Genomic DNA, 12,416 nt, shown 5'->3' with positions numbered 1-12,416 from the left:
TCCATAAATGTAAATCGGGAGGCAAGGAATATATACGTTCACGATGCGCATTTCGAAACTTTTGTTCCGTAATACAGCACTTGAAAAGTCCGATAGAAGGGTGCGCTTACCCTCCATACCACCCCAACCCTCTCTAATGTGTTTTCGGTAAGGATAGTCGAATTGCTGCTGCGCTTGTTTATTTCAGAAGATAGCCAAGTTTTGAACAAGAGAATATCACGGAAGTTTGAATACATATATGAATATCGTTTGTAAATATCAAATATTTCCATCGAATATTAGAGAGAGGTTTATTTGATCAAAGAATTTGATAAAAAACAAAAATTTATGATCGAATAAATTTTCTTATATTCGAGGAGAGATGGTTGAGAGGATTTTATAAAAATTTTGATATCGAGATATTTATATTTTGAATATTTTGTATCATATCACATATGTTCATTTAATAAATGCACCATTAAATTTTCTGTGAAAATATCTGGATATTTATCGATTCATATCACGAAAATATTAAAATATATATTCAAATTAAAATAAATAATTAAATAAATAACTCTAGAATGTAGCTTAATGATAATGGATTAATGAAGATAACACATTATATATCCATTTGCTCTTATATTTTGTAATGGAAAAATGTACTTATCATTATTCCACTGAATCTTTTTAATGAAGCTTTGACCTATTTATATTTATTAATTAATTCCATTAATTCCATTAATCCTTGAACGAATAAATAAAAGTATTATTATTTATATAAACAAATGAAACAAGAAAACAGTGTACATGAAATAATATCATTTATCATTTTTTATCACTGCTGTTTCATACTTATGAATATAATCCAAAAGAATTGTATATCTCTACATGAGAAATATATAATAGTTTGTTATGTTCTACTAATAATAATATTTTCTGTTTAACAGGTTTCAAGATATTTGGAGTTCACTCGGGATTACGATTATTTACGTTCGATTATATCCACTTTGGAAACTGAATTTTCTTTCTGGCAACGAGAGAAGATGATCGATGTTGAGAAGGATGGAAAAATATACAAAATGGCGCACTACGTGGTTAATAGTACCAGTCCTCGACCAGAAAGTTACAGGTAATAATGAATAAACTTGATATAATAGACTATAAATGTTTATACGAATTTTTATTAACATTAAAACTGAAGAAATTTAATTTAAAATTTTTTTAATCCTTTAATTATATTAGACCATTGTTTTCTAATGTTTTTTAAATTATGATCCCTTTCTAATATTCTAATAATATTCTAATAATATTTCTAATATTCAAATAACTTGCAACTCTTTCAATGTTTAATTAATCTTTTTATATTTTATTCTAAATATAAAAAGGATTTATAAAATTATATAAGAATGACAAATAATATTCTGTAAATCAATAGATTGTATTTGTTATTCCTTTTTATATTTAGTGAAGTATAATAATAAATTGACTTTTGAATTTGCACAATGATAAACTAGATTGTATTCCAGGCACGTACGCTCATAGCAAGATCTAACAATTTGTAACGACAAATTTATGTCTTGCAATGATAATATTCAAATGTTCTCTGGTCTACACCTCCTTGAAGTATAATCGAATGCAAATATTAATGTATCCCATGAACTGTCATTAAATTTAGGCTTTTCATATAAATTTCGAATTCATTTGAAGTTTGTCAAATTTGTTTGTGTTTCGTGTATACGTGAAAACGGTAATCTCGTTCAGATTAGCATTGATTTCATGAAGACAGGAAATTTCAAACTGCTCTCCTTACTTAATCAACTTTGATAGTTTAGTTTGTCTTTTAGATATGTATTAATGAAGATACATGATAGCTTTATAGTTAATTTTAATATGAATATTTAACGAGTTTAGAATCTTTATAGATACCAAAGTTAGACATTCTAAGGATTCTAAGAATTTTGAGCTCTTAGGATCCAGAGATCTCTGAAATTCTTAAATTTTAGGATTCTTATATTTCTCAGCTTTAGAATTTAAAAAATTTTCAACCCTCCAATTAAAATTTCAATATTTCTCCCTTTTTTCTTAATTTTTGGATCTCTTTATTTCTTAACGAAATTTCAAAATACTTTATGAATTTCCCAATCTTACTACAATTTTTTAATCTTACAATTCTGAGAAATTCTAACATTTCTTTAGAATCTCTGAACTTAGAATCACAATTTTTCAATCCTTAAATTTTGGAATTTCAGAATTTCCAATGATCTCTTAATTCTACAATCATTCAATTTCTTCAATCCTTCCCTATCCTAACAAATATAAATATTCCAATACTCTCCTTATCCAATATCAATCCCATAACTAATACATACATAAATGCTTTTTTCTCTTTTTTATAATATCAGAGAGGATTATCTCATGGCAGAGCGGATGCCCGAAAAATCACGGGATTTCTTTTACAATAATATAAAGGCGGGCGCCGAAAGTGGCTGGGACTTTTCCAACAGGTGGTTCATACGAAACAACAATAGCAGTACGCTCAGTTTATACAATATCTCCACGCAATACATAATACCTGTCGACCTTAATGCGATTCTGCAACAAAATGCCCGGCTCCTCGGCGAATTTCACACTCTGCTCGGGAACAATGCGGTAAGCTGTGAAACATTCGTTGACAAACATACCGCGTTAAAATTCATCCGATAAATTGTGCTACACACAGTGACTTTCGGTATATATATCAGTAGAATTTAAAAGTTGATCAATGGATGTCGATTATTCATTTAAGATTAACTTGTTTCGTAGAGCTGAAACTGATTCTTTTGTTGATTGATTAATGTAAAAATTTAATCGCCTTGCACATTTGGGGACGAGTATCGTGATTTATCATGTATCTTGATTCATGTATTTGTTTTTCAATATTTTGAATATATTTTTAAATATATGTTTTATTTGATGGATTATATTAGCTTTTGAGATATGCAGATAAAGGATAAATTTTGGAATAAGGAAAAGTGAAATGTTAAATAAGAGTAATTATTATGAAACTTTTCTAAATAGTAAATTAGTAAAATTTCTCTGTCATTTTAATATTATCTCATATTAAATTTTTGATTAATATTGCAAAATAAAATATATTTTTGATATTGAAATTTTTATATTTCATACCATATCAATTGTTATAAATATAATTTTTCTAGAAATCTCAGTATTATCAAAAGATAGCATCACAGCTTCAAACGGCCATCGACAATGTTCTGTGGAACGAAGCGGATGGAATATGGCTGGATTACGATCTGAAGAACCAAAGGCCTAGGCATATGTTCTACCCTTCGAATCTTACGCCACTTTACACTAAAAGTTACAATCGTGGTCAACGTGATTATGGCGCAGCTACTCTGAGATATCTCAAATCGCAGAATATCGACAACTTCTTTGGTAAGTTTTTGTTTTGTAATAATAATAATTCTTTCTTTTTTTTTTTCTTAACTTTTAATTTCAAACTCTTATTTTAATTTTATATACGTGAAAAATAATAAATTTCTTCTGATTTCTCACATTCAAAAGATGCTTTTGAAAAGGCTTTTCGTGGTCAAAAGTCATTTCTATAAGGATGAAATCGAATGGAATTGGAATGATAAGAAATAAATTCTACATCTTTTTATACCTTTGGTTACGAGAAAAGATGACATTTATCATTCATAGAATACAATATTCGATATTAATATTGATATTTAATTTTTTATCTTCTTTTTCGAATAAAAATTATATTATTCCTTAATAATATAATAAATATAATAGAATATTAGAATATTTATTAATAACACATTTTTAAAAGTTCATAAAAATGATATGATATAAAATTAATATGATATAAAATTAATATAATAATATTAAACAAAGGACATACATCTGATAAATTACAAAATTCTCTCTCTTTCTCTCTCTACTCACATTGTACTCCATATCTTCCATATCAAATCAATAATTCATTTGTCGTTTACCTCACTCATCATATATCACATAAACAACTAAAGCCACCATGATTAAGCATTCCACGCGGTTAATCTATCACGCATTCATTATCCAACATACATCGGATACCATCTCGAAACTTTCATCCTCGAAACACATTCAAGGATTACAAAATTTTACTCAAAAATCGTTTCGAAAGCTAGCAAAAAAAAACTAAAAGCCAGCCTTAAAACCGCTTTTTGTTTCACGTCCATATCTCAATTGGTTACCAAGATACAAAGGTTTAAAGCTTTAAAGCGTTGGCCATTTAAAGAGTACGCTGAATGGTAGCCTAATTCGCGGAATACCGGCGTGACCCACATTTTTTCTTTGAAAGTGTACATATGTAGGTTTGTGGTGGTGATAAAAAAGGATGGTGACTCGTCTGTCACTGATCATTCAGATAGCGATGGGATTAAGTTCAGCGTGTAACTTATAAATCCACAATTAAATTCAATGCAAAAGAATCATTTCTAAAAGATAATAATTAAATATTTTATGAGACACGTGTAATTATTTCTTAAATTGTATGAGAATTACGAAATTCAAAGATAATAAAGAAAATAAATGGATAAATCTTTAGTAACATACATATCGAATTTATTCGACCTATATTCGATTCTATTTTGAAATAGTTTTTTCAATTTTGAAAATACTCGTAGATAATTCGAATTTGTTACATTTAGATTCAGAATTTATTTGAAAGTATTTATTTTTCTAAGTTTCTATTTTTCTAAGAGATATTTCTTAAAAGATTCGAATTTTGTTTGTTAAATTTTCGAATCTATTTATGATTTGTTTAGTTCCATCGCTAGTCACAAGTGGCGCGAGTGTGATAGGTCAATGTCGTGTATGCGGAAGTGAGAGATCCGAGGATGCGTCGAGAATGCGAGCGAGATGGAAACAACGAAACACACGAAATTGTGGTTCGCTTTAAACGACTTTATCTCAGGAACCGTGAATCGTATCGGCTTGAAACAAAAACGATTTTAAAGCAGATGATATCTACTTTCTCGTGATAAAGTTTTATTGGAATCGCGTAACTAGTTCTGCAGCATTGGTCGGTCAAAGTTCAGTTTTAATTTTAAGAGATTTAAGATTGAAGATTCTGTGAAACTTAAAACAATTTTAACTTTATTTACTTTTTTTTTTTTTTTTTTTTTGCAATTTCGTAGATTTAAAATGAGAGAAGTTTAATATGATATAAGTTTGAATACATTTTTATCGTGTGAAGAAAATAGAACAACGTATTTAGTTTCTAGATTTCTTTTTTGTGTAGAATGTAATAATAGGATTAAATTTTGCATATATTTGTAAAATAAATAAGTGAGTCCAAAATCCAGTGAATCTAAAAGATTTATTTGAAATACTATTTCTTTATTTAAGTATTTCCAAATAAGGAAATTTTATTTGGAAAATCAGGGAATAAAAATTTTTATTTATCTATTTTAAAAATCTATTTTTTTTTTTTTTTTTTNTTTTTTTTTTTTTTTTTTTTTTTTTTGATTTCATTACTAGAAATTCATATTTGAGATTATAGTGAGTATAAGAGGAGGGAGGATCTATTTAATTAAAGTAATTACATCCAGTTACATATTGTAAGAAAATGAGTTGTAATGAAGATAAAAGGAAACTCGTTTAATCGAATTCGTTTTCATTTCTTCCCCGCAGGAGGTACACCCACATCGCTAAATCATACGGGGGAACAATGGGATTTTCCAAACGCGTGGCCACCGTTACAATCGTTTATTGTAATGGGCCTCTACTGGACTGGGGCTAGGGAAGCAATGGATTTCGCCCATGAACTGGCGTTTAGATGGCTTTCTGCTAATTACGCTGGTTATAAGGAAACCGGGCAAATGTTTGAGAAGGTAAGCTGAAAAGGGATATCGAAAAATGATAAAGATAATTAAAAATTATTGGAAAGATTTTATTAAAAATATCATAGTGATAAATGATTGATCAAGAGAAATAGAGAAGTTAAATAGGTAATATTTTATATTTTATATTATTAAATTTTCAGTGAAAATTGATATATTTTTTGAAAAAAAAAACTATTGAATAGCTTGCCAATCAAGAAAGAAAAGAAAATGAAATAGACAATATTTTAACTATCTGAACTTCCAATGGAATTTTTAATGAAAAAAATTAATATTCTTACAAATCTTTCTTTTCTTTCTCTTTTATCAGAATATCAATTTCATCAATTTTATTAACTCTGGAATCATTTTGTCTCAATTTTAAATCTTGGTCTCTTAAAAGTTAGAAGGAAGAAAAAGATGATAGTACTTCAAACAATAAGATGAAAGTTTCTTAAAAGGTCGAAATATTAAAAAAGATACTTCTGTTAAAAGTAATTTAATTGAAACTTTCTTTTATATAATATCTGAAATAAAGATATGAAAATAAAATAATCCAATATCTTTTGTATCAAAGATAAAAATTTCACACTTAGCTTAATAGTCTTTTCATTCCATAAATTATATGGCATAAATTTTTATTATATTGAAAATGATCTAAAAGTTTTAATTATTCCAAAATTGATTTATTTTTTCATTAATCATAATTCCAAAAATAAAAAAAACTATAATAGCTAGTATGCAAAGTATACGATATTTGCTGTAAAAAATTTATTTTAGAATTTGAAAATTCTCCACATATAAATATGCTATATCTTCATCAATAAAATGCCAATGAATTTATCTATTTTCCATTATTGATATTAAAATCATCAGAATACTTCAAACATAATCGGTCAAATATCATTAAAACCATATTTTTTACTCTTCTAAATGAGTCTTCATATGTTCATTCCCGAAAAAGGCAACAGGGGTTGCCGAACAAATAAATAAATTCACATTAAAATATTCCTTTTTCATCAAAGGGTTCGAATACATGGATAGAATGAATCACTGCTCATCATTTTTCAACTGTCTATGAATTTTCACATAGTCAGAACCATTCGATCCTTTCCCTTCTTCTTTTTTTCTCTCTCCTTTTTTTTTTCTTCTCTCTCTTTTTTTTTCTTCTCTCTCTTTTTTTCCCTTCGTCGTTCATTTTTATATTTCACGATCGCACAAGAAAGATGCTCGATGAACGAAGGAAGAAAACATCATAGAGAACCATGAACTTTCCTTTCATACCTCATTTCGACCACGATATCGTGACGCGAAGGAAAATTTATGAAACTTGTTCGCAACGGGCAGCTTACTGATGAAAAATATCCTTACGTTTTTTTTGCCACGCATTTTCCTTTTTTTTCTTCTCTATCTCTCTCTCTTTTTTTCCCCCCTCCAGTCTTGGACAAGACAAACTAAGCTTGGAAGAGTATATTTCAGAAATTTCTCTCAAAGGGTAAATTTATTGATTTAAATGTTCCATGTTCGAACAAATTGAAAATTGTCGCTGTTGGTGGTATGAAGAAATATAGTGGTGGATGTTGTAAATAACATTTGTATCAATTTTTGGTATTCCTTTTATTCTTTTTATAAAAATATTTTTCTGACTTTTAATTGCCAGTTTTTGATGAAATTTCTGAAAAATATTTCGTTTTTTTTTTATTGTTAATTTTATCGTGACAAAAAGTATATTTTTTTCTCAGTGTTTAATGGCCAGTTTTTTAGAAATATAGGAGTCTATTTCGTACAAAGTATTAATAACAATATTTGTACAAGTATTATCAAATGTTTTTGAATATAAACGATTAATTTTAGATTATCTTTATCATTTTCTGTTGAAATCTTCTTTAAAATGTGATAATTTACTCATAAATGATACTTTCAATTCTTCAATTCTCAAATTTTTAAGGAATACGAATTCGATTAGAAAGATTTTCATTATTCACAAACTTTCTAATTTTACTTATTGATGATTTTTCAATAAATTAAAATTCAGATCAATTTACCTACAAAGTTTTTCCAATATCTATTTTATTTATTCTAATAATACTTATTAAAGGACATAGATGTAAACAGATCCAAAGATTAATATCGAGCTGAAAGGAATTCAATATTGATTCCGAACCTCGTTTCAGCATTCCATAGATAATTCTCCGCTTAAATATATATATATAAACCATCCGATGTGGAATATATTCCTTCGATCGCGAATCTCCACTCTGGAAATTACTGAAACGAATTAACAAAATTAAATTATCGCTCAAAATTTGTAACGAATGTTAATTTAAAAAAAAAAGAAAATTTATCTGCTTTACAGATATGTTAACATAATTGTTAAACGACGTTATGAAACAGAACGGTCGAAATGGAAGGAAAGGAAAATAATTATTCGAGAAATTGAGATGTATAAACGGTTTACAATGAAAAACGTGTCGATTGAAATCAACGATAATTAAAAAAAATATTCATCGCAATCGTTAAAAGAAAAAATCGGTATATTCTTTGTCGTTGGTAGAATAGAAATGAGGAATATTTCGTTTATCGAGATTTTTGTCAATCGATATAACTATCGTTCGATCCAAATATGATATATATATATATATATATATGATAATATATAATGTGGATATATGTTATTATAGGAAATTAGAATTTAACGTGGAAATATTGAATTTTTCAAGAAAGAGTAGATATTTTTATTTGCTTGTGATTACAAATTTTGATAATTTGTAAAATAGTTTTTTTTTTTAATATAAGACAGAGAAATCATTTATTATTTTATATATTATTAAATGTTTATAGAAAGTTTTTATTGAAAATTTTATTAAGTTGAAAAAGTAAAACAGATTATTATAATGTGAGACATTTTAAAAAAAATTAAAAAGTTAAAAAGTTTGGTAAAAGTAAAATATTATTGGAATTTTTATTAAATTCAAAAATTTAAATTGTCAAAGGATTAATTAATTTAATTAAGATTTCTAAGAAAAAAGTAATAATAGTTTGAAAGTATTATCAATATTATAGGATAAAAAATTTTCTAATTGAAACGAAATATTCCGATAAAATAATTTCGTACAGCATAATAATATGTAATAACTTAAATCTTAATTAGAAAGTTTTCCCTCGAGTCGAAATCACGTTCATGTGGTCTTCCTTATAGATACATAAGGAACGGTAAAGAAGATTTAAGAGGCTATTCCGTAATTGCATCTGTGCTATCAATGACGATAATTCTTAATTAAATTTAGGAATATAGGGATAAATGGTCGTCAATCTAATTAAACGATATGATATCATTAATTTGTAATACCAACTTGATCGAAGAGAAAATTGATTGAAAGGAAAGAGCAAACGAGTAATTTGTCAAAAAAAGATGTTTAGAAAATATAATGTAAAATTACAGATTTGGGGCAAATCTAAATTATTTTTTAGAAATTTTTAGAAATTTAAAAAAATTTAATCAAAGAAGAAGAAAATATGGGCATTTAAAAGTCAGACAGATCTCTTCGAAACAAATCTAAATTGAATCAAATTAAGAAAGTTTGTTAAACGTTATTAACTTAAGAATTTTGAAATTTTCTTCAAAAGACAAGAGGGTTTACTTAGAAACTAATTTAACTTAATGAGACAAGAAATAATTAACACGCTCTTAAACAATTATCATATTCATTCAACGATTATAATCAAGTGTTTCTCGTAAAATTCTTAAGAAAGTAGATTTGCATCTTAATTTAACTTGGCCCTGGTTCTGAAAACGACTCTACTCTTTAATTAAATGCATTCATTTACCCTTAAAACAGCAGGATAAAGGTAAAGAAAATGCAAATAGCGTCGAGTTGACATATTTTTAAATAATATATTTTTAACAACCTTCGAATGAACAACTGAAACGAGATTTCTGTTCATCGCGAGGCTTTGTTTCAAAGCTTTATTCCAAAATCCTCTTTCTTCCTTTCAAAACATGATTTATTAATTTTCATCTCGATTCTTTACTTTCAGTTTTGTTAAATATTTGCCGTGTAACGAGTATAAATTAATATTACTCGTAAATCGACAGATACTTTTTGTTTCCCAAATCTCGTCAGAACCTGTCAAATTTTAAAATTTTGCTAAATTAATGAATCTGGTTTACACTTATTCGATTGATATTTCATAAAGTATGTGTTGAATATTAAATATAAAATCAAGAGAAATTATTTAATATAGAAAATTAACGATGGTAAGTTATTTTTAATAAATAAACTTTAATATCTCGTAATATTATTTATATAAGAATTTTATTATTATATGTATCTTTGAATACATTTCGATCACCTGAATTTTTCTTAATGCTTTATTTCAAATATAATATAATTCAAAATTATCGTTTCTCATTGTTAATAATTGATATCGAAAATTATTTTATCCATCATCATTCTTTCTTGTATATTCTTGTATTTCTTTTTTACAAGATTTTTTGCATGTCATATTTTCGATTCTTCACACTTAAAATTTACAATAAAAAAAATGCTTCAAAATTCCTCGACATACTCATCATATCGCGTCAAAATTTTTACCTTATCTAATTAAACGAATAAAATCAAAAAAAAAAAATTAATCCAAATTTATCACTCTTTTATTTAAAAGATTAAAATTTAGAAAAAGGAATAAAATAATTTCTCTCATTAAACAACCAAAATGATACACAATACCTTTATTTCCTTCCAGTTTCGGTGATTGAAATGCAGAGAATTCAAAATTCATTTTAAAACTCGTCCACTTTCATTTTTAGAACTTAAAATTTGTCGAAAGTTTAAGACAGCTCTCAGTCGAAAGTTAACAAGGAGGAGCTGCATGACTTAATTACCGGAAGGGGATGTGCAGCCATCCTTTGAGAAACAAGAACGCGTGATTACTTGGTGTAATTAGCGTTTTAATTGCAGTACGATTCGATCGTGCCCGGCCAAGGCGGTGGTGGAGGGGAATACAACGTGCAGACAGGGTTCGGATGGACTAACGGGGTAGTCTTGGAGTTCCTCAACACCTTCTCGAGCATCAAGGTGAGGGAAGTTGGATACGAGGACGACTTAACCGAGGTTGAACAGTAGCAGGTGAGATGATCAATCTATGGATTCACCTGGTGAGGGGAGATTTAATTTATGTGTAATTTGTGTGTGATAGATGGAAGTATTATTTGGATAATATATCTTTGATGTTTACCATGTTTTTTTTGCAGTGAATATAGTTCAGATATTGGAGAAGAAATTTTGTGTGTAATTTTTAAATTAGATACAATTAGATACATTTGTTAAATATTTTAATTTTCAAATTGTGATAGAGGGGAGATATGATTTATTGTGACAAATGTTTAGATAGATAAGTAATCTTTGATCATTTGAATCATACTTTTTATAGAAGATATAGTGTAAATATAAGAAAAATGTTATTAATGAAAATTCTATAATATTTTCTTTTCAAATATTTTAATTTTTAAAATATGACAAAGGGAATATATGATTGCAAAATGTTAACAAATGTAGATATATTTTATATTATGAAGTAAATTAAAAAATTAAATTTGGAGTCATTAAGATATTTATATAGAATTCAAAGTTTGTAATTTTTATTTTACAAATATTTTAATTTTAATTTTAAAATATTATGTAGTTTTATTGTTTTTAATCATCAATTATGCCTTTTTTTTAAATTGTTAAATATCAATTTATGAATATCTGGAAATTATTTATTTAATTGTATGTGCAAATTTAGATTAAATTTTGTTTCAGGTTTCATTGGTGATAATGCAACGTGTATTTTCCAACGATTCTAGTCCACACGGAAATACAGGGCAGCGCGTTTTATAAAACCCACCGTTTGTTCGATGCAAGTCTATGTATATTTTCAGCAAAATTTATCAAAAGTTTGAAAATTGTAGAGGAAAATCTTCTTCTATCGTTTTCGAAGCGAAATAATTCTAAATGAATAATTAGAAATGCGTTAAAAATAGATATGCTTTTATCTTAAAGCAAATATAAGAAAAAGAAATTTCAAGTAAACATTTTTAACAGCTATTTATATTGATATACATCGGAAAAGGAAAAAATAATTAATATTAATTATTAAATATCTTATTTATTTTCAGTTTTTTTAATACTTGAATGCATTATAAAGTTTATTTGTTAATAATTTATTAAAATAATTATGAATCTTTTTTTTTTTAAATCATCAAATGAATTTTCATGTAAAATCATATGAATATTATTTTTCATAATAATCAAAATTATGCATTGAGATATAAATTTGGAAGAATTATGAATGTCAATCAATATCTTTTTAATCGAATACAAACGAGTGTACAAGACATGGACGCAAAAAGGTATAATAATTGCGTGTGCAACTTCATCAGTATTTTATTTTAATTTAATATTACTTGTTATAATAAGTAGATTATATTCTAGAAAATTAGCATATCAGTTTCTTGATTGTTTCTCATGGAGAATGGCGACAAACTTCTGATATTTTATTTTAACTCCTTGACTTATGATTTTT

The 12,416-nt window shown here is 26.7% G+C and overlaps 1 protein-coding gene across 1 annotated transcript in view; it reads left to right on the top strand.

Moving 5' to 3' along the window:
- LOC122719469 (trehalase-like) overlaps nt 1–11,782 on the top strand; it is a 37,977-nt gene extending 26,195 nt beyond the window's left edge. The window contains exons 5-10 of the mRNA XM_043945292.1: nt 927–1,108; nt 2,382–2,628; nt 3,177–3,414; nt 5,662–5,861; nt 10,811–10,978; nt 11,654–11,782. Coding sequence (XP_043801227.1) covers nt 927–1,108; nt 2,382–2,628; nt 3,177–3,414; nt 5,662–5,861; nt 10,811–10,975 — 1,032 coding nt within the window. The 3' untranslated portion in view covers nt 10,976–10,978; nt 11,654–11,782. The remainder of the gene's footprint in view (nt 1–926; nt 1,109–2,381; nt 2,629–3,176; nt 3,415–5,661; nt 5,862–10,810; nt 10,979–11,653) is intronic.
- Nucleotides 11,783–12,416: the final 634 nt, after the last annotated feature.

This window comes from Apis laboriosa, unplaced genomic scaffold (genome assembly GCF_014066325.1).
Source record: "Apis laboriosa isolate Shangri-la unplaced genomic scaffold, ASM1406632v1 scaffold78_cov150, whole genome shotgun sequence".
Lineage (NCBI taxonomy): Eukaryota > Metazoa > Arthropoda > Insecta > Hymenoptera > Apidae > Apis > Apis laboriosa.
This window is presented reverse-complemented; position numbering and strand designations above follow the sequence as displayed.